The 27,444-nt window shown below is 47.4% G+C and overlaps 1 protein-coding gene and 1 pseudogene across 2 annotated transcripts; one reads left to right on the top strand and one right to left on the bottom strand.

The window, feature by feature from the left end:
- Window positions 1-283: 283 nt before the first annotated feature.
- On the bottom strand, window positions 284-591 carry LOC131767366 (acylphosphatase-1 pseudogene; annotated as a pseudogene).
- Window positions 592-7,535: 6,944 nt separating this feature from the next.
- Window positions 7,536-27,422, top strand: FOXJ2 (forkhead box J2). Of its 2 annotated transcripts, XM_067008706.1 has the most exons (12): window positions 7,536-7,811; window positions 8,157-8,653; window positions 14,495-14,841; window positions 16,894-16,968; window positions 17,780-17,848; window positions 18,031-18,171; window positions 18,665-18,863; window positions 20,850-21,236; window positions 21,656-21,757; window positions 22,570-22,779; window positions 23,336-23,434; window positions 24,726-27,422. In XM_067008706.1, exons 3-12 carry the CDS (start codon window positions 14,509-14,511, stop codon window positions 24,812-24,814), a joined length of 1,704 nt encoding a protein of 567 aa, XP_066864807.1. In that variant the 5' UTR covers window positions 7,536-7,811; window positions 8,157-8,653; window positions 14,495-14,508; the 3' UTR covers window positions 24,815-27,422. The 2 variants fall into 2 exon arrangements, with proteins under 2 accessions (XP_066864807.1, XP_058938539.1); XM_059082556.2 differs by having other exon boundaries at window positions 7,536-8,653.
- The last annotated feature ends 22 nt before the right edge of the window (window positions 27,423-27,444 follow it).

Here is a 27,444-nt window from a genome sequence, read left to right as displayed (position 1 = left end):
AAAAATAATACTGCATGTTTCCACATATTCATTTAACATTACTAGGAACAAAATGCCCTTTTCTCTCATAAACACACTTTTTAAAGGTTCTAATGTGTTTTTATTGATTAGAATTGTAGTTGTAATCCTTCCGTCATACATATAATATGCAGTAATAATCAAATATCTGATACTAAAATAACTTACTGATAAATTCTAATACTGAACACAGAATAGTTCTAACTCTACTAACAATAAAAAACAAAACCACTTAGTTTATCTTGGAAAATTTAAATTCTGGCCATTATTTTACAAGTTAGGAATCTGAGTAATCCAACTTTGAGGTGACTTTCTCATTGTAGAAGTTTGCTCTGTCGACGTACGTTTGTTTTGGGATTCCCTCTTTTTCAAACCATCCCTGCATATGACGCACTTTGGAGATGGGACCTTGAAATTCCCTCATACTGTGCCCTGGTCAGCGTTCTGGACCCAGCCTCCAAATTCCAGCTTTTGCCCCTCAGCCTGAGTATATTTGCGGAAAAACACCCCGTGTGCCTTCCCCCCAGTTTCATAACCCACTGATATCAGGGTGTCCCCTTCTCCCGTGTTCATGCTCAAACCCTCCTCGTCCTCATCTCACGCGGTGGGAACTACCCAGGCGACCACCACGCCAACGGTTCCCCCAGCCGAGTAACTGACGCGCCCGGAAGCCTAGACAATTCTTGAAAAAAAATCTTAACATCCTCCCCCTCCCTTGCCCCACCCTCAATCCCACTTTGGCATAAGCAAGATATACCTTATTATGCTAGAATTATTTACAGCCTAGTAATAATTTTCCCATGGTACTTTTATTATTGCAAATACAGCTGCCTCTCGTACCTCCTCTTACTTCTAAACTATGGCCATAACGATACTGAAGGGCTCGTATGATATACTCTCTTGTAAACTATCTGGCCTAGGACATCCTGGAAAATCATGAAAAGTTGGGATCACTTTGGATTAACAGAAGGTACCTGTTACTGAATCTTGACCCATAGCCCTTGCAGCTCTGCAGTGGGGACAGTTATAATACTAATGGGAAGTCCTTACTCTGGTCCCTCAATTTCAAAGCACAATTTTTAGACAGGGTTACAGCTTTGCTGAAATGTAGCTATAAGAAAAAGTCTGGAAAAAAAAAAAGGTCCATTTGTGCTGGGAAGCAAGGGAATTCCGTAATTTACAGTATAGATGGCATCTCTCAACACTCTCAAATAGTTCTTCCTACCCTGGAATTGCAGATTGTAGGTTAAGCACCTTATTTTTCATTCACTGGATGTAGAGGATATCTTTTCTCCAATTCCATCTATCTTCTCAATTTTTCTAGGAAGATAGGTTGAGGGGAAATCTACTTTCAAATTTTAAATGCCTCAGGGTGTTAAGGAGAAAATGGTAGTATTTTCACAGGTAGGTAGCTTCCTAGGTAGATCTGTGGGAGCAGATTTATCTTTCAATTTATGGCTGGAAAAACCCACGTGGTGAGTGTGAAATATTTTTCCAGGATCATAAAATTGGCATAGATACCTTTAAAAACATATTTTAAAGGTTTGGCATACTTTGTAAAAGTCTTCTCATTTTGGTTCGGTTCATAACCTGCTATGTATCAGACACTGCTAGACACTGGATATGCAACGATGAATAAATACACTCCATATCCAAGCAGGTTTCTGTAATGTGATTAATGCCCTTCCTTCAGACAAATTTTTACAGTTTCCTTCACCTCCACGCAGCCTCTCCAATTATTTTGTGAATGGTTTCTTTAGGAACCCACCTGCTCGGATACGGCGGTCCAGGGTCAGTCCTTAACTTTCTGTATGAGAACCTCGGTTTCCCCATCCTTCCCCTAAACGCAAGGCTAAACCCCACACTTTTCCTTTCTTCTGTCTCTTTCATCCTGGGAAGTCTGGGACCAAAGGCTCATATGAATTTAATTATCACGTATATTTTAGAAAACCACGGTAGCCGCTAACTTCGCTGAGTAAACAGGAAACTATCGATCCCACGCAGGAAATGGCCTTGTTTGAGGGCAACGAAGGTTTCGCGGATTTCCCTTTCTCCTTCAGTTCCCTTCTAAACTCATTTCCGGGTTTCAGTCCATTTGGTCCTTCACTACAATAGCGGACTCCGTCTCACTCTTCCCAATCCCACCGTAGGCATCGTCCCTGAGAGAACGGCCAATTGGTCCTTCCCTTTCGTGGACATCTTTACGCCTTGTTTTACATCACAGCAAATCCCAACCAATCAGTAGTTGGGGTGGGAGGTACTAAAATAATCTTCACTTCCTTCCCAAACATCCGCCTCTCGCTTGCGTCATCCTGATAGATTACATACGTAGCCAATCAACAAGCAACTTTGGGCCCGGCCTACCTTAAACCCAATCAATTAAAACGAAGACGGGGAATTGGGCGGAGAATGGAAAACTTGCCCCCTCTTTTGGAAATGGTTTGAAGAGGTGCGTCCGGATCTCTTGAACTTAACAATTATCGACCAACGATCACTGCATACTGCGTGTCTCAAACGCCCCAGTTCTGTCCCCCTTCGACCTCACCCCAAGATGAGCCCCACCCCTCACATCCCTCCCCTCGCTCGCCCCCCCCCCCATTTCAGTAGAACACATTCCCATCCTGAATCATCAGGAAAGGAACCAAACCCCAAAGGCCTGTGCTTGACACGTTCCTCCCCGCGCCTGTAGAGTAGGGGGAAGGGGAGACCCTGCAGACTCCGGCGCCAGTCTTTCCATTCAGTGTGTCTCTCCTCCCTTCCCCACGTTCCCGGGTCGGAGCTGACACGGGAGTGGGAGGAGCCGAGGGCCTGCTCGGCTTGGGGAGAGGCTAACGCTTCTTAAGGTGGCGCCGAGCTGTTAGGTGGCTGGGCCTCTAAACAACTGGGATGTGACGTTCTCCTGCCTCCCAACTTCGCTTCCCACGCAGTTTCTCATCTCTGGTCCCCTAACCTTAGTCCTAGTCTTATTTTTAGGAAGAATAAACAGGTTAGGTAGGTAAACTAATGAAACTTACAATAATAAAGTTATGTAAAAGAAATACAAACCACGGAGAGAACTTTTCCTTTACGATGTAAACTCTTCTTCTGTGTTCTATTCTTTTCTTCCGAGATTACCTTTTAAAGTGGCCGCTAGAATTTTTCTGATGCGCAAATGTGGGCTCAGATTTTGTCTGATAAATATTTTTTTTTTTTTTTTTTTTTTTTTTTGTGGCACGCGGGCCTCTCACTGTTGTGGCCTCTCCAGTTGCGGAGCACAGGCTCCGGACGCGCAGGCTCAGCGGCCATGGCTCACGGGCCCAGCCGCTCCGCGGCACGTGGGATCTTCCCGGACCGGGGCACGAACCCGTGTCCCCTGCGTCGGCAGGCGGACTCTCAACCACTGCACCACCGGGGAAGCCCTGATAAATATTTTTAAGTGAATCATTTGTATGTTTGTTTATTCTCTCCCCACTAGATCTGACGACAGCCTCTAAAGGAAGCAAGAACCCTTTGCTTAGAGGTTGCGGGTTACCTCCTAGTCTTTTGACCGAGGGTCCCCTGGAAGCTGGAAGAGCGGAGGTGGTATATCGGGCTGCCTTGCAGTCTTGCCTCTAGTTCAGTCTTAGTTGTAAAATGGTGATACCTTCTAGGTTTAGTGTTAGTACTAAAAGACTTCGTGTAAATGAAAACACACTGTGATCTGAAAGGTGTAAACAAACATTAGATAATATTATAAATATAAAGCATGTAATAGTAGTAAACATTTACAGAGTCCTTACTATGTTCCAGTGCTTTTAAACAGTATTAAAAAAAACTATTTTGTAAAATTTCAAACATATGCAAAAGTAGAGAGAATAGTATTTTAAAAAGACATGAAAAAAACCCACGTTGTAATAAGAAACACTTGGCTAGTCATTTATTACCTATACCTCTCTTCCCCATCACTTGATTATTTTGAAGCAAATTTCAGGCTTTTCATGACTAAATACTTTAGTATGCATCTTTAAAAGATAAATATCTTTAAAAAATAATAACACAGTTCTATTAACATATCTAAAATATAACAGTAATTCTTTTATATCACCGAAGTCAGGATTGAAATTTCACCAGTTGCTTGATAATGTTTTTTCCAGTTGCTTTGTTCAAATCAGGATGCCACCCAAATGTCCATATATTGTATTTGACAGATATGTCTCTTGATCCATATAGATCGCATTTGGTTGCCTTGTCTTTTAAGCCTCTTTCAATTTCTAGGTTACTCTTCCTTCATGCACTTATCTAAGTGCATTCCATGCATGAAATCACACAGTCCCTGCCCAGCACAATGAAGTAGGTAATATTATTATCCCCATTTTACTGATGAGGAAACTGACTACCAGATCAGTTAAATGACTTAAGTTCTCAGTTATTGAGTGTCAAAGCTGGGATTTGAACACACAAATTTTATCCACTGTACCATGTTTCATATAACACACAGGTCTTTCATAAGTGCTTCCAAAACATGTATTGTGGCATATTGGTCACCAGTAGTATGAAGAAGCATTTTGCTCAAGGTAGACTAGCATTCATGAAGAATTATATAATATGTTCTATTATTGAGAAGGGTGAATCTTTTACATTTTGATTCCTTGCATGTTTCAGTGACTATATTTTTATTCTGCTCCATATCACCCTCCTTAATAGAAAGTAAATGGAAAATGAATGCAAGTGCTTCTCCCTGTCTCAGGGCAAAAGCAAAACAAAACTAGCTTATCGGTTTCTTTTTTTGTTTTAAAAAAATCACATAAGCAAAACCCATACAAACGCTAATTATAGATATAGTTGAAAATGAGGTAAATTAAAATAATCTTTAAGCTTACATCTTTGGTGTATATCCATCCATGTGTTTGTGTGTATGTACGTACACAAATATATACATACACATGCTTATATATTTTAAAAAACAACTATATAATCATATTATACAAATTGTTTTTTCTTTTTTTTTTTTAAGCATGTTAAACCCGAGGTTTATTTTAACTATGAGTCCACTATGTGCTATACTGACAGTAGATACAGGGCCAGAATAAGGTTGTAAATATTCATACACGTGTAAAAAAACTACAACTTACACATACTTTATTTACTTGATTGAAAGCCTTGTGGTACATAAAATGCTTTTTATACTTGATCTCAGCTTTGTTCCCACCGAAGTGAGTTGTATCTGGGTTTTCTGTGCTCAGGACTGCTCAATTGCTGCTGCTGCTGCTGCTGCTGCTGTTGTTGGTTTGTTTTCTTTCACGATCAAGGTGGGTACTTTCATATAAAAATCTTGTTTTTAATTCCTTCTCTGTCAAGTCTTTCCTGGATTCTTAGCTTTGCATAATTATACCTGCAGTGGAACCAGCATCCTAGTCACCAAGATAAATCCTCACACTCCAGCGTCACATGATCTTCTAATTCTACCTTCCCCTTCCCGGGCTCCCCGTGATCCGGGCGCATCCGCCAAGGGGACAGTCAGGCACCTCCCTACAAACTGTTTTTTAACATGATTTTCTCACTGGAATATATTTAGACACATGAAAAAAAATTCGTTCTTTAAAATAATACATGACTATTGATTGCATATATCTAAATGGTAAAGAAGACATAAAAAGAAAAACAATTCCTCACTAATTCTACTTCCCAGAGTTAAATAAAATTACTCATTTAAAAGCTAAGTAGTATCCTATTATGTAACTGTACCATAGTATATTTAACAGTTACCTTATTATGGATATTTATCTGATTTCCTACAGTTATAAATAATGCTGCAGCAAATGTCTTGTATATATCAAATACATTCTTGAGCTTTTTATTTTTCTCAATTTCCAGGAAAAGAGAGTCTAATCCTTCCCTAACTTTCCCATTTTTAGTACTTTGACCTCTCTACCCCTGCTCCTCAAATTTCATATACATAAAAAATGTCAAAAAAGGGTTAGAAAAAGAAACATAACAAAACATGTAACACATAGCAAGAAACATTTGATGCCAAATTATCTGTGTATGGGAGAATGAGTTAATGTTTCAAAGAGGAAGGGAAAATACAATCTTAATCCTGGATATTGCAAGGGTGGAAAGAAAGAAAAGGCTCAATTGGAATTTTCTGCCTTTAATTACATTTAAAGGAATGACTTTTAATTCTGACAGCTCAGGAAAATGGAATATAGGTTAAGAGTCATTTGGATTTTGGATATGTTAATTTAAGTCCTGACTGTGCTTCTTACTAATCATCTGTACTCAGAAATAGTCAATGCCTCTGAGTCAGTTTTCTCACCTGTAAAGTAGGTTTAATAATAGTGCCTTATGGGACTGGGAAAAAATTAAATGTGATAATGCATGCATAGCTGAATTCCTAGCACACTGTAAATAAAATGTAATATATATATATATAGTATTATATATTTAACTAGAAGACAAAAAAACCCTTTAATATCTAAATGTGAAATGTAGTGATCAAGCTGTAATCCTGAGTATGCATTCTTTTTTTTAGCAATTAAAATATTTCATGGATAATATTTTTGCTTTCTTATTATTTTATGTGACAGAAAGTAGAGTACTTTGAGAAAAGTTTAATAGGCCAGAGGCTGAAATATATAAGAATTTGCAGAGGAATAATATGATTCCAGGAGGAAAAATGGAGGCGGTATGCCTGATGGTGTTTTTTGTCTTTGGATGAGGATTATTCTATAAGGGGCAGAGGATGCGAACATTCTATACTGTGACCTGGGAAAGATTTGTTATAGAATTGTCAAGTGAACTGAACAATATTTTTTTGAACAATATCCTTTATCCTTTATATACTGTACAGTTTAAAAAGCATTTTCACATAAATGGGCTCATTTGATTCTTGCAGCGGCCTTATTGCGTGGGCAGGGCGAGCATCAAGATACCCTCTTCGCTAACCAAGATTCCATAGAACGATGGCCTTGCACAAATTTATAAAGCTGGATTTTCTGATGTTTAGTCCAGAGTTTTCTCCGTTGCACGCTTGTTTTTCCCTTTCTACACTCAGTCATTCCACAAGCGTTTATTGAACTCCGGGACGATATCAATGTAACAGACTAAGTTCGGCCCAGCCCCATACCCCTTGAAAAGCTATCCCAGGGGAAAAAGAAGCCCATCAAAGACATTCCTGAGAAAACCGATGTTCATCTGCGTACAGAAGACAATGAAAAAAGGTCAGTGTCGCAGAATTAGCGTTGAACTGAAATTGACAGTTCCTGCGGCGCGAAACAGGGACTCTCCCGACGGACAGCAGGGGGGCGTCATCTCGGGTGGATGGCAAGCTGCACGGGGCCAAGTGGCGGGGTGGCGGCCGGAGGGGAGCGAGCGCGGCGTGCGTCCCCGGGGCCGCGGGAGGCGCGCGGCGTGTCCCCAGGGGGCGCGGGGTCGGCGGCGCGGCTCCTCCGGCGCAGTTCATCTCCGGCGGCGCGGCCCGCGGCTCGGCTCCGCCCGCTCCTCCTTAACCCGCGCGGGGAGGCGGCGGCGGCGGCGGCCGGGCGGGCGGAGGCGGGGGAGGAGCGCCGAGCGCGGCGCGGAGGCCGGGGAGGAGCCGGGGCCTGCAGCGGAGCAGAGCGGAGCCCGAGCCCCGGCCGAGCCTTGACACCGTCCGTCCGCCTCCTGGTTCCCCGGGAGCCCGGACTGGCCGGAGCCCGAGCGGTGGCGGCGCGGGGGAGCGGAGCGGACGGGACGGGAGCAGAGAGGAGGCGCGGCCGCCGCCGCAGCAGTGACGGGCGTCGGGAGCCGCGGCCTCCCGGCGCCAGCTGCCCAGGCCAGCTCCGGGAGAGCGGGGAGTACGAGAACCCCACCCTCGGGGGCGCCCCAGCAGCGGAGGCGGGAGCGGGGACGGGAGCCACCTCTCCCCCGGCCGGAGAGATGACCCTTCGCGTTCGGGCGAGGGAAAGAAGAGACCTCTCCAGGGGACGAGTCTCTTCTTCCTAGAGGCCAGGAAGATCCCCGTACCGGCCCGGGGATGGAGCTCCCGAAGTAGAGAGGGGTGATCCTTACCAAAGGCAGCGAGTGAGACCGCCCCGGCGAGCCTCCATTCCTCCAAACCCTCTCTCCTCAGTTCTGGACTTTTGAGGCATAAAGGAAGGGGGATATGCCTATGGAGTAGACACCCTCCATCCCGTCCACAGGGGAGAGGACTCCTTACCCTCAGCGGCAGAGGACACTCCAGGGAGAGAAGAGGACTCGGCTCCCAGCCTTTCAGGAGAGGGGAAGAACTCCCCCCAACTTCCCTGTACCTAGACAGTGGAACGGGGCAGAGCCCCTCCGCTCAGATCTCCAGCGGACAGAAAGAGCCCTCCACTCCCGACAGATTCCGTTTGGGGGGGAGGAGACAACTCCCGGTTGGGAGAGGCTCCTCCCCTCGTCCCCGGGGTCACCGGCCCAGTGTGGGGACTGTGCCACCTTCCCCAGGTGGGACCTCCTTCTCCTCCCCCTCCCCCTCCCCCTCCCCCCGCTCCTCCTCAGGGGACCCGGTTCCCCTCCCCAGCTTGGGAGGCTCAGCCAAGTACAGGAAGAGCCACTGAGGATGGGACTCTTCATCTGCCTCTGAAGAGGGGAGTCCCTCCAACCCCAAACTCCAGTACCAAGTGGTCCTCTCCCTCTGCTGGGGGAGACTTGGAGACAGGTCAGTGCTTGCTTGCTTGCTTTCATCTTCTCTCTGTCATCTTTAGGCACTAGTGGGTGTAGGGGGCCGAGATGGTGACTCTTGGTTTCATCACTGGGGAAGGTAGAGTGAACAACTCAGAACCTTCTGGGAAATGTGTTCTGAAGGTACTGGATTCAAGCCCTCGTCTTGCTGCAGAGGCTCTGAGAAAGGGGTTTCTTAGCGTTGGGGGTCTAAAGGGATGGGATTCATTTGAGGTCCCCAGGGAAGTGCATGTTTTCATGCTGAGGGCAAAGGGCTATCAGAGAACACCTGCATCTTCAGCACTCCCCCCCAGCACGGTGTAATAATGATGGCAAGCCACGTTCCAGCCAGACTCCTGTGCCACTTTGCATCCTTGGGCCTTTTCATGCAGAGAGTGGGCTCCCACTGAAGTCGTGGTGGCATGTGGTGGCCTGGCCTTGTCTGGGCCTTCCGTTGGTATTACATTTTCTCACCTGTAACCCTAGGTCACTTAATGTCCACCAGAGCTGTTCTCTGCAGCCCACTGTGATTACTGCTCCCTTGCCAAGAAAACCAGTCTGTCTCCACTCACGCTGCCTCCAGCACCAAGAGGCCTCCTCTCATGACCTCTCCATTCCTGGCCGGAAGCACAAAGTCCACAGGGAAAATGGGGATCCCATGTCCCGAGGCAAGAAGAAAGGGTGCAGGGGAATGCCAGCTCCTGGGTTGAAGTTCCTCCCTAATGTTGGCTAGGTACCACTGCCCCAGCGCCCTGCTCTGCGCCTGTCTTGCCCACAGTTCCCCGGGAAAAAGCAGATGCTGGAGAGGAGGAGAGGAGGGTTCCTGCTCAGCCCCCTTCCAGTCTTCCATCAAAATCAGTTGACTGCCAGGGAGATTGGACCCCCCAAGGAGTTTCCTTTCAGAAAAGCACCTAATAGTCTCACCCTCTGCCTTCCTGTTTCTTGTTCAATTCTGGGTCTCTGGAACCTTGTATGTAAGTTTTCTTTCATAAGATAATAGCAGGAATCATCAAAGCCCAGACCGTTCAGAAAAGGCAAGAAAAAGGTGCCAGGAACTCCTTCTGGCTGAGCCTGGGCTATGGGTTTAGTAGGGCTCTGCCTTTCAACCTGGGATCCCTAGCTGGGTGCCTGCTTTCCTGTCTCACCTTTAGGACATACCTCGTCTCCTGTAAGGGGCATCAGACCCCACAGAGAGTCCAAGTGGGAGGCTTCATCTTTATTGGGTTTTTATGTTTGCTCCTTTCTCTGTCTGGGCATTGGGTGGACTGTCTGAGTCTCTAAGTACGTCCACTGGGCCCTGGAAGTTACCTGTTAGTCATGGTCAGTGAGCCAGGGCTCTAGTTCAGGTTCGTATGGCTGTGCTGTAGAATGATGTGCGTCTGTTTCTTACTTCGGGTGGATGTGGCTCTGTCCACATCCGTCCACCTCCGTGCAAGGTGCGGGGACAGGTACGTGAGTGCTTTTCAGACTAAGCCTCCAGTTACCTAGAACTGTGCGTTTCTGGTAGGCCTCTAAGAGCAGGTGCCCCTGTGCGGGAACGTGGAGAGGGTGCTGTTGAGAATGCCCAGCTGGGAGGAAAGGCTTGGCCTGCGCTGTCCCGTGGGAGCCCTCGTGAATGGCGGCATGAGAGTCATCCACGCAGCAGGGCAGCCCAGTCTCAGGCTAGGACCGCTTCTTCTCGGACTGATAAGAGAGCTTCATTTCTGATGTTTCTGGTCTAAAAAGCATGAGGATCCTTGGCTCTTAACTCTAGAACTCCCTCCCCCATTTTTTGCAAAGAGCCAGCTCTGTGGAACAGCAGACTGTTTCTCACAAAGTACTTTACCAGATGCTGGAATGCTACTTGTTGAATGGCTCAGAGTGAGCTGGACCACAACACCTGCAGGTGTCTCACTGCCACACAGTGTAACTGGCCCTGCTGGGACTGAGTTTCCCTAGCTCTCCTTGCCTCCGTGGAATCAGTTAGAAGCATATGGCTATAGAGTTGGAGTAACGATGACTTAGAGGGTGCTGTTTTCCAGATCATGTCTTATGACTAGACCTAGTTCCCCCTGAAAAATAAGGGATGATATTCCCCCATTTCTTCATCCTGGGGAGTTTACTAGTCCTGGCATTGGTCAGTCCTGGGGCGACACTCCCCCCAGAGGAAAAGTTTGAGATTCTGACATCCGGAAAACTATTGAGAACTCATTGCAGGTGTAAACCACTGCAAGTTTGCTACTTCCAGGCTTACCTGTATGGTCTGTCCATTTTCTAATTTTCAATTTCTAATATTCTCCTTTTTTTTCTCATTCAAAAATGGTAATTGCTATCCTTACGTAACACTAGTGCTTTAAAAATTTTAACTCAAGGTAATCCTCCCAACAGCCCTATGTAGGTACGGTTATCACCTCTGTTTTCCAATGAAGAAACTACAACACAGAGAGGTTAAGTAACTTGCCTGAGGTTGCACAGCCAGTAGGTAGTGAAGCCAGGATTGAAACCCAGGCAGCCTGGCTGGTGATCGGTAATGTGGCAGACTTAGCCACTGCTCTGTTAGTTTCTGAGTTATGTACAGAGCAGGAAATTATCATTCCTTAATGTCTGACCTTGGCACCATACAGAGAACAATTACTGACCTTTCAGAGAAAATGGGAAGAAAACTGTGCCTATTATTTTGGGTCTTACCTGTCTCACCCGGGATCAGTCCCCCCCGCCCCCGCCGCCACCATAGAATGTCTTTCTGTTCTTCTCTGCCTTTCTCCCAGTAGCGTGGTGTTCATTAGACGTTCCATGGATGTGATGGAGCCTGCCCTTTGGCTGCCTTTCCCAGTTTCTATGGGTATTTCCTTTCAGTCTTCCAGCTCGCAGAGAAGAATGTAGCCTGACTCAGGTTCTGCCCCAGCCCAGTGGCACGAGGCCCACCTGGAGAGAGAGGTCTGGGTAACTAGGTTGGTTGGACTGAGAAATGGAAGTACCTTTTGTGTGCCTTTCTAATAATAGCCCTGAACGTTAGCCTGGTGCCATTATTTTGGGGAGTGAGGAATGTGTGGCAGCCGCTGGCTCTTTAAGCTTCCTTCACGTCCCTCCAGGAATAAAGCTTGGACAGTGTTTATGACTGCATCCCTTTTACTGAAAGGGGGAAACTGAGGCAGGAAGACTTCAGGGAGCAAGGGGCGGTTAGGGACATTTAGTGAGTTAACGTCAAGGTTTGGAATAGAATCAAGGAGCCTCATTCTCTGAGGTTCCACACACTGGGCTGCCCTTCAAGAATGGGGAAGTGATGGGGGTGCGTAAGTGGGAGGGGCTTAGGGAGAATGGTGCTGAAAGATCAGAAGGATCTTTTGCTGCGTCTATCGGAAGATATTTTGAGTGCTGGGGCCGTATCTGGAGGGCTGGCTGGGAGGGTGCTGGAGAAAGGTTAAATTTAACCTCAGTGTCCTAACCTGGTACTGGGGAAGCGCTAGGGAAGGGCATAGAACGAGGAGCAAAAGGCCAAGGGTGCTTCGCTTTCCGGAATTCACGGTGATTGGCACTGCCGAGTGGGTTCTGTAAACCACTTTGTACTCTCACGTCCCTCCCCGTCCAATGTCTGGAGAGTTTCAAACGAAATGTCCCCTGAAGGCTTCTGTGTACTTAAGGTGAGACTTCCCAGGGACCTTTAGCAGGAGACAATAGGGAATAGGGTAAAACTTCCTTACAGACCCAGGAGAACCCCGGTCATCGTGAACCCGCGCATTGCCACGTTCCCGTTCAGCTGGGATAACCCAGCTACAGGGCCAGGTGGCTGCCCTTCGCACCCTGCTTTACCCCAGAGGCTGTGCTGCTTTGACTGAGTAAACTGCTAGGAGGTCTGAGGCTTCCTGGAATGCTTAAATGTCCCTCTTAGTTTCCAGGTTTCCGCGGTTTTAGGGCAAGATGGTGGTGGTGGAATGGAAAGGAGAGTGGTGAGGAGAGGAGCTAAGGATAGAGGGGAAACCCCATCGTGGTGCTGTTTCTGAACAGGGCCTTTGAAAGTTTTTTCTCCTGTCAAGCAATTCTTGGGTTGCAGTTGGGTCTCATGCTGCCCAAGCCCCCGAGGCGCTAAGGTGTTTCCTTGAGCCTTCGGGGGTGGGCGTGTTGCTGGCGAGGAGTGCAGGGCAGGGGACATGCGTGTGCTTGCAGAGACTGCGTGGGTGGGGAACTTGGGGAATTGGGAGATGAGTGAGAATGCTGACCCTTCGGAGAATGTCTCCAGGGGAGAAGAGTCTGTAACTAGAAGAGTGAGCCAATAGCGTGAAAGATGTGTTGGAGGCGGAGACTGGGGTAGGCGGGCATATCCGCGATTGAGCTTCTAACTACAAAGTGTGTGGATGTGTGTGTAGTTGTATGTAACGCTGGTGCGTATCATCTGGGTGTGGATTTCGAGGTTATATACGGAATAGGTTTTCTGTCCAGGATTCGGAGGCATGTTAGCCTTGGACGCCTGGACGGATCCTCAGCAAGGGGTCCGAGGAAGAAATCCTAGCTGGAATCTGGCCGGCTGCGCGGGCACGAGCCGATCAGGCAGCAAGCGCTTGGCGGGGGGTGGTGGTGGGGGGGTGGCTGGCATCGACCCCAGGGGAGAGCCAAATGGCTACCAAGTGGTTCCTGCCAGCCTTTCCAGATTCTGCGATACAGATGTCACCCACCGGCCTTCACCTTCCCCCACCGAGACGTCACTCTAGCTGCACCTCTCCGCCTGCAAGAGCGCCCAGGCTGCGTGGGTGGCAGCCGGGCGTGCAGACAGCAGGCGTGGGCGGGTCGGCAGCGTCAGGAGTTTGCATGGAGGTGCAGCGAGCGTGCGTGCCAGGCCGGGAAGGAAGGAGAGAGGAGGAGGGCGGGAGAAGTGGAGCTAGCCCTTAGCCCCAGAGTGGTTATTTTTAGCCCGGCGATCTGATTGTTACCGGTGAGCGCGCTGCTGGGTGTCTCCCTGGCTCAGTGCAGCAGGGCCGGCCGAGAGGTGGGAGGGCCTTGCCAATGACTTCTTCCTGGTGTCGGTGTCTGTGGGCGGGAGTTCCCCAGGGGGAGCTTTAAAGGTGCCAGGGCAGCTGTGCTCGGGCTCCGTTCGCTCTGTGTGTGACTTTGTGCCCTATGGGTAACGTTATCCCGTGTATCTCATTGTGATCTCTGGTCGTGAGCCACTGTTGATGTGTCTGTCTTGCATCTGTGCTTGGCTGGTTGTCACATGTAACTTATGTTGGGACGTATGTAATACGCCTCATGTGCACGCGTATGTGGGATAAAACGGGTGAGCGCTGGAATGGAACTCGCGTGAAACATCTTTAAGAGTGTTGGTGTGTGCTTCGTTAGTGTATACTTGTGTGTACTCTGGTGGTTTTTCTTTGCACATTCACCCGTGCTATCTATCTGTGGATGTTGAATGTAAATATAACAAGCATCACATAATTGGAGAATAGACTTTGGCTGATTTTACCTGCTATTTATTTTATTTTATTTTTAAAGTTTATTTCTACATAGTTTAAAAAAATTATGTTCTAGGGCTTTAAGTGAGAAGAATTGAGGGAACAGCTCAGTTTGGTGGGCGGTTTGATCTCCTTTTTAGTCCTGTGCGAAGGGAGAGGCTTCTTGGCCATGTTCCACGTGAAGATGTAGAATAAGTACCAGTCTACCACCTGGTAGGTAATTGGTGACATATCCGTTTGGGGGTTCTGGTAACACCTGGTCGAGGGCTATCCCAGGAGAGGAGTCTTCTACAGGAATTAGAGTGGGAAGAACCTCTCCTTCCCTTCAAGCCCTAGGATTTGTGTATTACTTGGCCACCAGTAACCACAGGTAATATTTGTCTATTCCGTTTTCCTCTTTTTCCTCCTCTCTGCAGAACCCAGAAGTACCATGGCTTCTGACCTAGAGAGTAGCCTCACCTCCATAGACTGGCTCCCCCAGCTGACCCTCCGGGCTACCATTGAGAAGCTCGGGAGTGCCTCCCAGGCTGGGCCTCCAGGCGGCAGCCGCAAATGTCCACCAGGCTCACCCACAGATCCTAACGCCACCCTGAGCAAAGATGAGGCAGCCGTCCACCAGGATGGCAAACCCCGATACAGCTACGCCACCCTCATCACCTATGCCATCAACTCCTCTCCGGCCAAGAAGATGACCCTCAGTGAGATTTACCGCTGGATCTGTGATAACTTCCCCTATTACAAGAATGCTGGCATTGGTTGGAAGGTGGGACGGCTTCTATACCCTGAGATGATTCTTAGCCTCGACAACCTTTTCCTCTCCTTTCATCTCTTCCTATAACGTGGTCCGGTTCACTCTGCGCGTCTCAGAGATGCGTGAACTTAAAAATCTCAAATCCCCCATCCGTTACTTTCTTTCCAGAGTTGAACAACTTCCGTAAGGTGTATCGGGGGAAACACCAGTGATACCGGGCCACTAAGTGTAGTTATGGGGGCAACAGGATGCTGACGCTTATCAGACCCTCTTATCCTCTGGTTCATGTCACAGATATTTCTTGCCACTCTGCTCTGTTGGAGTCACGTGCAAAGTGTGGCGTTGCTCCGTCCGTCCCAGAGGTTTGCAGAGCTTCATCCACATATTGTCAGCATCTTTAAAAAAATTGTGTACGAACAAAAAGAATAGTATAATTAGCTTCTTCCCCAACAGCTCATCCACCATGCAAGGAAGGAGAGGAGAAGTTGTTTGGCTGGAGATAAAGGAAAAAGGGGCCTCCTCTTCCAAGCAAAGAAGGAAGACTGATGTTCTCAGTCCTTTGGAGCAATCGCTTGCTTGCCAGTCGTTGAGTAGGAATGGGGATTTAATGTAGGTCTGTCACTCTGTAAATCACCGGCTGACATACAAACCAGATGATGAGCTGGAGACTGGTGAAAGCATTTAGTGTTTCCTTTAGAAATATGTTCCTGCTAGCTGCCACAGCCTCCAAACCACCTCATCCAAGACATGTAGCAACACTATTTCTTTCCTCCAAGTGTGACCATTCCATGGGCTGTTGAGAGGACAAAGGCGAAGTGTGCCTTGTTTCACTCATAATTTATATTTTGTTATCATTTACATCATCAGTTTTTGCTTTTTTTTTTTTTTCCCTTGGCCATACCACTCGACTTGTGTGACTCGACTTAGTTCCCCGAGTAGGGATCAAACCCACACCCTTGGCAGTGAGAGCTCGAGTCCTAACCACTGGACCGCTGGGGAATTCCCACATCATCAGTTTTAAAACATTGTTCTTTCACTACTGATAGAATGAATTAAGGAACTGGGCAGATGTGATTTTTTTTAATTGAAGTATAGTTGCTGTACAATATTATGTAAGTTATAGGTGTACAATATAGTGACTCACAATTTTTAAAGGTTATACTTCATTTATAGTTATTATGAAATATTGGCTATATTTCCCACATTGTACAATATAGCCTTGCAGCTTATTTTATACACAATAGCTTGTACCTCTTACTCCCCTGTTCCTATATTGCCCCTCCTCTCCTCTCCCCACTAATAACCCCTAGTCTGTCCTGTGTATCTGTGAAGTTGCTTCTTTGTTGTTACATTCCGTAGTTCGTTGTATTTTTCAGATTCCACATGTTAGCAATATCGTACAGTATTTGTCTTTCTCTGTCTGACTTATTCCACTAAGCATAATGCTCTCCAAGTCCATCCATGTTGCTGCAGATGCAACATTTCATTCTTTATTATGGCTGAGTAGTATTCTGGTGTGTGTGTGTGTGTATGCACACACCCCACATCTTCTTTATCCATTCATCTATTGATGAACAGTTAGGTGTGTGTGTGTGTGTGTATGCACACACCCCACATCTTCTTTATCCATTCATCTATTGATGAACAGTTAGGTGTGTGTGTGTGTGTGTGTGTGTGTGTGTATGCACACACCCCACATCTTCTTTATCCATTCATCTATTGATGAACAGTTAGGTTTGGGCAGATGTGATTTCGAGGCATTTATATACCTGTTGTTAGTTGGGTGGAAAGATTGAAAAACTATATAATCAGCTTTCTAGAAGCACCTGGTAGTCAAATTTACAGCCATTACCTCTCATCGATTTAATTGCTTCCTTTTTCTTATCTCATGCTCTTGCTATCTGATAGGTAATTTCCTCCATCAGTATAGTTAAGAGGTGCTTTGTTTACCCTGATACTTGAACTTTAGTGTGTGTTATATCCCTTTGTGTCCCTCTGCGCACTACTGGAAGATTTTCTGCTTTGCACGATGCTCAAATCTAACTTGCTTCTCTGCTTCCCCAGAATTCAATTCGGCACAACCTTTCTCTCAACAAGTGTTTCCGGAAGGTGCCCAGACCTCGGGATGACCCCGGGAAGGTGAGATGCTGCTGTAAGCGGTGAAGGGAGGAGCAGGAAGGAGCGAGAAGTAGCTGGCAGCTTAGAGTCCTATGGCTGTTTTAATTACCCAGAAGAGGAAATCATGTTAATTAGAGAAGCAGCTTTATTTTTTTCCTCAAAGGAAGAGCTTGGTTATCAAGCTAGTGGGTCTCCATGAAAGTGAATGACTAAGGAAGACTGAAATTTTTTTTTAAATAGAAATATTTATTTTTAAAATGGACTTTGATGCCCCCTTTTTTGTGCATGGCGCTCTTTCTAGGTGTGAAAGGTGGGCTTAATAACCTTGATAGGAGTTTTGCTATATAAAAATCCCATGATTTTACCTTCAAAGGAGAGAAGGGATAGATCATCCTCTTTGTTTGACAGCTGTGGATGCTGAAGTCCAAGAGAGTTTTGCCTCAGGTCACATGGAAGGGAAGGGTTGGTCTGGACATTTCCAGCTCTTTGAACTAGATGCTGTGTTCTGTCCCTCTAGAATGATCGAGGCCTCAGTGAGCTGTTAGGACAAATTTAGTCCTCAAAAATAGCTGGTACCCTCAGGATTCTATGTGAATTTCCAGTCATTTTTCTTTTCCTTCTTTTTTTCAAGGTTCCAGATAGATGATCTTCTTTAATGTTAATGTTATTTATTTTTTTAAATTGAAGTATAGTTGAATTTCAGTCCAGTCATTTTTAAAAATATAACTCTTATTTTATGTGAAAATCCCTTCAAATGTCTACTTTTCCAAAGGTGGGAATGTCCATATATAATGATTTTTTTTTTCTTTATGGGGATGGGTTCTCCTTCTAGGGCTCTTACTGGACAATCGATACCTGCCCTGACATCTCCCGAAAGAGAAGACACCCTCCCGATGATGATGTAAGTCTCCGCCTCAATGAGATGCCATTTATGAGCCAGCTGCTCCTTTTACATCTTTGCCTGCTTTTTCAGTCATTTCCTAAATTTGGGGCCAAGGTCAAATACCAGCAGGTGTGGAACCATCGGTCTTAGTAGGATGTTTAGCATCTGCTTATAGATTTCTCTTCTTTCACAACCCTCAGCTATCCCAGGACTCACCAGAACAGGAGGCAAGCAAGAGCCCACGGGGAGGCGTTCCAGGGAGTGGAGAAGCCTCACTGCCTCCCGAGGGGAATCCTCAGATGCCACTTCAGAGCCCCACATCTATCGCCAGCTACAGCCAGGTAGGAGGTGGAGGTGGCAGGGGATACAGGGATGGATGGATGGATGGATGGATGGATGGATGGATGGATGGATGGATGGTTGAATAGATTCATATATCTGTTGGTTCAAAATTATGTGTTGAGTATCTGTGCTGTAGTAGGCAGATAAATTGGGAAAGAAGGAGAAAGGGCAAGAGGGAAGCTGAGAAAGAGATGGAGAGAGAGAGAGAGAGACAACAAAATTTTAAGAAAGATCAGAAAGAAAGTGGTGAGAAGACAAGAGAGCCAAAAAGGTTATGAGAAAGGAAGGATGACTATGGATGTAGCACAGGAGAAGGGCAAGAAGCTACATCAAGATAGGAACGAATGAGAAAAGGAGGAGAAAATGATGCTCCTTCATTGAAAAGGTGGGAGAGGATGAAGAGGACAGGCAGGAGAGCTTGGTGTCCACTAAAGGGTTGTATTGGTCCTTCCCGTAGGACATGGATCGAGGCTTTCTTACCTCTCTCTGCAGGGCACAGGGTCTGTGGATGGCGGAGCAGTGGCAGCAAGGCCTCCAGGCCGAGAGAGCACCGAGGGGCCCCCTCCCCTGTACAACACGAACCATGACTTCAAATTCTCCTACTCAGAGATCAATTTTCAGGATCTAAGCTGGTCCTTCCGCAACCTCTACAAATCCATGCTGGAGAAGTCCTCTTCCTCCTCTCAGCACGGTGAGTCTGGAGTGGGGAGGGGAGCAGAGACGTCCTTGGGTTTTTGAACAGATGGGGGCATTCTCTTCTTTCCCTCTTTCTTACTTGTAACCCAAGGAGAGGTTGGTCACTGGTCAGGGAAAGCGTGTCATGAGCCAAAACTGCTTGGAGGCAGAGCTCTTCTGGCTTAGTGCTGGAGGACAGCTGTTTCAAGAGGCGGGCTGGGTCATTAGTTTCAGCAAGTAAGTTGGAGGAATCCCCCTGTCTATGAGAACTAAGGGCCGTGATTTTATGGCTGCCAGCAAGTCATTCTGAGGATGGCCACTAGGGGACAGCAGTAGTTTCCTTTTCCTAAGAATCCCTGCGTTTCACTGTGAGAACAATTTAATTTTATTTTTTTAGCATATTTATGTTAATTTTTATTAGGAACAATTTCAAACAGATGCAAAAATAGAGAAAATAGCATAATAAACCCTCATATTTTCATTGCCCAACTTTACCAGTTACTGATATGTTAAGCTTGTTTTATTTACCACCCAGCTTTTCTCTTATTTTTAATTTTTAAAAATTTTTTTATTTTTTGTGGTACGTGGGCCTCTCACCGTTGGGGCCTCTCCCGTTGCGGAGCACAGGCTCCGGACGCGCAGGCTCGGCGGCCATGGCTCACGGGCCCAGCCGCTCCGCAGCATGTGGGATCTTCCCAGACCGGGGCACGAACCCGAACTCGCGTCCCCTGCATCAGCAGGCGGATTCTCAACCACTGCGTCACCAGGGAAGCCCCCAGCTTTTCTTTTAAACGGAGGAATTTAATGCACATCGTTCTACCTGCAAATACTGGTTCAGTATGCACCCTTAATGATGAAGGCTTTTCTTTTAGTTATGCATTGCCGTGATGACTCCTAACACAGTAAATAATGCTGCCTTAATATCAGTTTATATCTCATCCATACTCAAATTTCCCAAATTAACATAGGAGAATGATTTGAAGTCGTTATTGGGAGACTTTTTGAGAGATTGTCTGGTTCAGTGCTCTGTGATTCCTGTTTCTTAAATTTTTACTTTTTATTTTTTTTGCCACACCACATGGCTCGTGGGTTCTTAATTCCCCGACCAGGGTTTGAACCCATGCCCCCTGCAGTGGAAGCGTGGAGTCCTAACCGCTGGACCACCAGGGAATTCCCCTAAATTTTAAAAAAGAATTTAGAGGTAGGGATGAAGTCAGGACTTTAGGTGAATCATGAGATCTTGTTCTGTCCAGTGGCCTTGGATAGGCGGCCGGAGACGAATGGAATGATAAAAAGTGGTTAGGAGTCACTTTGGGGAAAATTGTATTAATTGTCATGAATTGTCTGTTATATCCCAGGGGATTCCTATCTAGAGTTGTGTTGCTAGATTGCAGCACTTGCTTGAGAAATGAGTCCAACTCAGGTGATTTGGTTGATTGGAAGTAGGGAGCTTGGAGGGCTCCCAGAAAAAAAGGGAAAAATTCGATGGAGCGAGGACAGCAGAGAGCTCACTCAAGTTTAATTACGGCTGAAAGCCCGGGTCTCCATCTCGAGCTCTTCCCTGCCCCATCTGTTTGAGAAATTCATCCGTCCCCACTCTACTGCGTACCCAGACTCGGTTTTTCGCAGTGACTGCAAGAGGCAGAAGCGTGTAGGACAATATGGAAAAGGAGAGAACAGAGGCCCATGGCTTTGTTTTATTTATAATTTGCTTTTGGAACTTTACCTGATATCCGATGTCTTTTGAAACTGTGATTGCAGGACATACATCCCAGATCCTTGAAAAATAGCATGAAAAGGTGCATGCTGACCTTTTGGCTAAAACTTCAGCGGTTGTCGGTGCTGTCGAGGGCCTCCGTCCGTCGGTTATCCCTGCCGCGGGGAGGAAGGGGGCCCAGGGGACCCTGCTGTCCCCGAACGTCCCGTCTCCACCCAGTGGACGTCCTGAGCGATGCGTTGCCCCGCTCACGTACCCGCTTCCCCCCCCCGCCCCTCCCCGCAGGCTTTTCGTCTCTCCTGGGGGACCTGCCGCCCTCTAACAACTACTACATGTACCAGCAGCCGCCGCCGCCGCCGCCACCGCCGCCTCCTCCGCAGCCACAGCCGCAGCCGCAGCCGCAGCCGCAGCAGGCACCCGCCCAGGGCCCCTCCGCTGTGGGCGGTGCGCCCCCCCTGCACACCCCAAGCCCAGATGGTTGTGCCCCACCAGGGGGGAAGCAGGCGGGGGCCGAGGGCTACGGGCCGCCCCCTGTCATGGCCATGCACCCACCTCCGCTGCAGCACAGCGGCTACCACCCTCATCAGCACCATCCCCCCCCACACCCTGCCCAGCCGCCGCCGCCGCCGCCGCAGGCACAAGGCCAGGCTCCCATCAACAGCACTGGCTTTGGTGAGTAGGGAGGGTGCAGGGAGACCCTAGAGGACTGCGGGTTGAGCCCCCTGTTCTGACTCTGGCGGGAGGTGCGACTGGTTAGGAAGTTAACAGTGGGCCTTTTAGCCTCTCTCCCGTGAGAGCTCGTCTGGAGCCGCGGAGGTGGCTGCTTAGAGCTCTGTATTAGAGAATTCTTGAATAAATTGGGATGGTTTTCCATTATTCTTTTGCCCATGAGCTCGGCTGTCTGTAATTAAAGCATCGATAGCTTTGTTTGTCCTGAATCTCCAGGGAGGGAGAGCCCACAATGATCTTGGTCATGCAGCCGATAACCTACTTAGGCGCCAGCATCTCGCATCCAGTAGTCGACCTGCCGTGGGTTGGCGGCCGTCTTACCCGTCACTCTGCCTCGTTACCACGCCCCCTCCTCTTTGCAGCCTTTCCTCCCGACTGGTGCTCCAGTATTGACTCCCTAAAGGAAAGCTTCAGGGTGGTGAACCGGCTCAACTGGTCCAGCATTGAGCAGTCACAGTTCTCAGGTGAGTGAGCAAAGGATGGCGCCTGGAGGGAAGAGGAACATAGCGGAAGCGGAAAAACCCAGTGGAAACCGGAACCAGGAGGGGATGGTTAAGTGAAGCTTGAGGATGGAGGATTTCGTGTTACACAAGGTGGATCATATTGATGCTGTCTTCAAGTTAGTTTTAATTAATTTTTGCCTTAACGCGAAATATGACGGTGGTTTATTTCACTGAGTTTCATCTTCAGGAAAACAAGACTCTCAGGAATTCAGCACCCTGGACCACTATTTTGTAGTTTTGTCACCATTTACTGACATTGTGACCACGGCTAATTCACTCAGTCACTTTGAAACTTATTCATCAGAAAGATGGAAATTATAATAAGAATTTACTAAGGAACCAAACGTAAAATAGATAGCTAGTGGGAAGCAGCCACAGAGCACAGGGAGATCAGCTCGGTGCTTTGTGACCACCTAGAGGGGTGGGATAGGGAGGGTGGGAGGGAGGGAGAAGCAAGAGGGAAGAGATACGGGAACATATGTATATGTATAACTGATTCACTTTGTTATAAAGCAGAAACTAACACACCATTGTAAAGCAATTACACTCCAACAAAGATGTTAAAAAATTTTTTTTAAAAAGAAAAGAATTTAGTAAGGAAGAAATAGAATGAGAGTTTGAAAATGTAGGACTCTACCAGTTGTCAACTGTTGGTAGCGCGTATGATCAGCGGTGTTGACTGGCCATGTAGTTGGAGCAGTGAGTTGGGCATAGAACCGCAGGGGGCGTTGGGGCATCTGCAAGGCTGGCCTTTCTTGCTGCTCTGTTTGCAGAGCTGATGGAGAGTCTGCGGCAGGCGGAGCAGAAGAACTGGAGCCTGGACCAGCATCACATTGCCAATCTGTGTGACTCCCTCAACCACTTCCTCACTCAGACTGGCCACGTGCCCCCCCAGGGGGGCTCCCACCGGCCACCCGCCCCCGCCCGCATTGCCGACTCCTGTGCCCTCACTAGTGGCAAACAGGAGCCAGCCATGAACCAAGGTACCGCACAAAGCAAGCTGCCAAGGAGGTGGAGACTGGATGATGGAAAGGAAGGGGGACGAGAAGGGCAGCAGAGAACCGAGAAACTTCAGCTTATGAGCAGTGATCCAAATGCCAAAGAAATAGACCGTGTGATTCCTTTTAGGTCTTGATCTGGGAAGTCAGGGTTACTGAAGAGAAGGGAGGAGAAAGTCCCTGTTCCAAATTTGCGGCTCAGTAACCCCTCCCTGGATCGTAATTATGTGGAGTTGTGATTCTCTACGGTTATATGGTCTTCCAACTGGTGAAGTAAGAGTCAATGATCACGGTTCTATGTTTGTCATCTTTCTGAGAGCTGTGATATTGAACTCCACTAGTATCGGGTCCCTTTGTGCCCTAAGTGGTGAGGACTGATAGCTTCTGCAGAAAGCCTTGGTGCCCACAGGAGCTACAGAGCAGAGCAGGGAAGGGAGAAGAGGTGAAGGGCAGGAAGAGTACTTTTTTCTGCCTCTCTGTCTGACTCTGCTTCCTTGAATATGATGGTCCCACTCACTTAACGCTTGTCTTGCTTTGGCAGTGAACTCTTATGTGCACCCTCAAGCCCCCCACCTCTACCCGGGTCCGTCACCGATGTACCCACTTGCCGCCCAGGACTCAGCAGGATACAATCGCCCAGGTAAGAGCCAGGAAGCTTGTTTCACCATCAGCGAGTCCTTCGGCTTTCCTATGGCTCCGAGCCTACATTCCTGGCTCTTTTGCCTGCACCTGCTGGGAGGGGGTGAGCCTTCCTGATTCTCAAGGCTGGAGGGTGGTCCACCTTCTAGGGGGGTGTATGTCATGGGAGACTAAAGAAGACCAACTTACTTTAAAATGAGCTCATGCCTGCAGTGATGAAAGGAAGTAAAAGCATGGCTATAAACAAAAGATAGACGTGTAGAACATTTATGCCTAGCTTTGGACTCTAGGTGGGAGATACACTCAGACAAATGACAGGAACATGTTATGCAAATGTACCTGCTCTGTGCTCACGTCTGCTTTCTTGTCTTCCTGACCTCAAGTATCAGGGTTCTGGGATTGAACTACCTCTGATGGTGAGAGTAGGTGGGGAGACCGTAAATTGCCATAAATACTACAAAACGAACAGATCCTTCACGTTTAAATGCATTTGATTTTTTTTTTTTTTTTTTTTTTTTTTTTTTTTTTTTCGGTACGCGGGCCTCTCACTGCTGTGGCCTCTCCCGTTGCGGAGCACAGGCTCCGGACGCGCAGGCTCAGCGGCCACGGCTCACGGGCTTAGTTGCTCCGGGGCATGTGGGATCTTCCCGGACCGGGGCACGAACCCGCGTCCCCTGCGTCGGCAGGCAGACTCTCAACCACTGCGCCACCAGGGAAGCCCCCTAAATGCATTTGAGAAAAATCACTGTTATCATGCTGCCTAGCCACAGGGTTTGGAATTTGGGAGATGACGTTCAGCTCTTTGTCCATGTATTCCTTCTCCGTGTGATTTATATACAAATTTCTGTATTGCTATTTCGTGTAATAGTATATTCTGTATGGTTTTTTGTCATTATTACGTAGTCTTCATAAGTATAGCTTTTTTTTTTCTTTTTGTTTTTTGGCCGCGCATCGTGGCTTGCGGGATCTTAGTTCCCCGACCAGGTATCACACCTGGGCCCTCGGCAGTGAAAGCGCAGAGTCCTAACCACTGGACCGCCAGGGAAGTCCCCATGAGTATAATTTTTAATGGCTGCGTACTGTGACATTGCCATGTGGCCTAGTTTCCTCTGAGTCTTTCCTGAGATCTCACTGAAGTGGTGGCCGGAAACAAAAATATCTCTGGGCTGATAAGGACCATAGTTTCCCCAGACCTTCCCCATGGTGGTGTTTGGGGTTGAACTCCGTCCATCGCGATGGATAGAACGGCTTCGCATCCACTCTCCTTTTAATCTCCTTCTCTCTTCCCACAGCACACCACATGGTCCCTCGGCCCCCAGTTCCACCTCCGGGGGCCAATGAGGAGATCCCCGACGACTTCGACTGGGACTTGATTACCTAGTGCATCTGAGAGCCCGGCCATCAGCCGGGGCTGGGTGGTGAAGTCTGGCAGTGGGGAAAGCACAGCCCCAGCCCATCCCTTCCACTTCCACCCTTGCCTATATATAGATATATATATATCCTCTTTTTTTTTCTTTCTCTGCCAGAGAAGCCACCGCAAGATGCTGCCGAAGATAACCCCCTCTTTTCTGCCTCATTCTTCCTCTTCCTTCTTGTTTTTTTCCTAATTCTTTTATTATTATTCTTATTATATTATTATTCTTATTATTGGTTATATGCTGTCTCCGGTCTCCTGTCCCTCCACCATGGACCACGTCCACCTCTTGCTAATTTAAAATCATCCGGCTGGGAGGTGAGGCCATGAGAGCCGCAGAGAAAGGTCTCAAACTTTGATTTCCCTTTCGTTTTGGGAAAGTCAGCGCTAGTCCCACCTTTCAGCCCCACATTGTTTCCTGTGGATATCCGTTCGATCCAGGACTGGAGAAGCCACATTATCAAGTAGAAGGGATCTAAAACACTGCTTGGCAACCATGAATTTGCAGGTTTACTCAATGGTGCTAATTTTGTCCTCTGAGCTCTTCCGTGTCCCTTTATTTCTCCAATCCTACTTCTGATCCTCTTACCCCATCAAGGGTAAGAGTGATGGTGGCGGCAATAAAATCCTAGTGGAATAAGAGGTCTGGGTTGGGTCGGGTAGACTGTCGTAGAGGGGTGATGGAATATAGAACAGTCAGAAATTGCGTAGGAGATAGAGTCGGGCTTAGCCAGAACTCTGCTTCTCTGGTGGAAATGAGGACAACTCTTCAGCATAGGTTCAGCTTTTTGGAGATGGTTTCAGTTGAACCATTTTGACGTTTTAAACATCATTTTCTCTGGAAATTAACTGTGGCTTTTATTTGCATTTACCAATTATCCTTTCACCCCCTTATCTCATTCAGCAAATATTATTTTGTCCTCCTTTAGTCGTCTGCTCAACTCTTCCACCCATGGTATTTTCTTCCCCCATTTTCTGGCATTCTCAAGAAAGGAGAGTAACCCATTATCCCTTGTAGTCTCACCATGTCCTAGGGCAAGACGGGAATCTCTTTCCCACCCATCCTAGCAGAACCAAACCTACAGTCCTGGTGGCAGGAGGGTGCGAGGAGGAGAGGGGAGCTGGCATAGACATGGGTGGAGAATATTTCAGTTATTTCACAATGTAGGCAAATGCTTCTCTTGGAATCCGGATCATTGGGGCTGAAGCTTTTGCAATTAGGCTTTTGAGGGGTGAAGGGAAATTGGTAGAGGGGAATAAGTAACCTAAAGCAAAGAGTTCCATGAGGGCCAAGGGAGACCCCCCGCCCCCCCCAGAAAGGTACAGGGATAACTTACCTCCTTTAACAAGGAGTGGCCATGATTTATTGCTGCAGAGTACTTAGTGTATATTTGATATTAACCATTGAATTTTAGTTATGAGAGGGAAGAACCATTTTACTTCCGTGTTTACCTTGCTGAACGTTCACTTTCTCAAAGCTGCAGGACACAATGTACGGAATGGACAAAGGCCACTCTCTCTGTGATTTCTGCTTCGTGTTCATATTCTTTTATCTCCCCATGCTTTCTGCTCTCCTGCTTTCCCCCCTCATCCGCCCCTTCCTTTCTTTGTAAGGGATTCTATATGAGAGTTTGTTGAAGACGTCCAGTGAGGCTGAAGTCAGGGGGCAAGAAAGGGCAGTTAACTAAACAGCACTTTATTTCTTTGAAGTTCTTTGTAAGAAGTAGGGGTGTGAGTGGTGTGAGCTCCCCATGGTGTCGGAGGGCAGTTAGTGGGGTTGAAGTATGCCGTAAGATTTCCCCTTGGGAAAAGGAGAATTTCTCTTGAGGGTGGTGACACGCCTTTGCCCAGTGTCCTTATCTGAGGCGTATCTTCCTTATCCTTCCAATCAAGGTGCCTCCTACATACAACGTCCCATCTGTTCTCCCTAAGATTCCCCCTTGACAAATCATCACTCTTTTCTAAACCCCTTTTCTACCCAGATCCATACAGGATTTGCAAAGGTAGACTAAATCAGACATGTAAATGTCTCTTGTTTATATTTCATCTGTGTCTTCTGAGAACGAGGGTCATTAAGAACTCTGGCAGGCAGCCAGAGTAACTGAAGTCTGGGGCTAGGGCTGGAGATTGGCCGTCAGGCCTTCTGGGATTTTAGCTCCTCTCTACTAAACCCAGCCTTGCTAAATGGCACAGGACAAACCTGACCCTCTTTGGGCCTTGGTTTCCCCTCCCCTCCATGAAATGGAAAGAATCCTACTTTGTCTTGTTGGTCCAGCGTTGCTGGCCGTGAAAGTTTTGTCGTTGTTGTCTTGGGTGATGTGTGCAAAACTGCAGGAGCTCACTGCCTAAAAGAGGAAGTAAGAGAGAAAGTGGAGGAGAGGGACGGAAGGAGCAATTCTTTGGTATTGATCCACCCATCCCTGCCTTTCTCTCTTCAACCCCCATGTTTCTGGTTTGGTGAGTCCTTCATACCACCCATAATGCTTTGCATTGGTGCAGGCTGGGGCGGGGGGTGTATGGTCTCACAAGTTGTTGTTGTTTGCATGCTTTCTTAATAAAAAAAAAAAGAAAAGAATGTCCATGGTTTTATCTTCCTG

This window comes from Kogia breviceps, chromosome 12 (genome assembly GCF_026419965.1).
Source record: "Kogia breviceps isolate mKogBre1 chromosome 12, mKogBre1 haplotype 1, whole genome shotgun sequence".
Lineage (NCBI taxonomy): Eukaryota > Metazoa > Chordata > Mammalia > Artiodactyla > Physeteridae > Kogia > Kogia breviceps.
The sequence above is the reverse complement of the archived record's forward strand: the minus strand, read 5'-3'. Positions and strand labels throughout refer to the sequence as shown.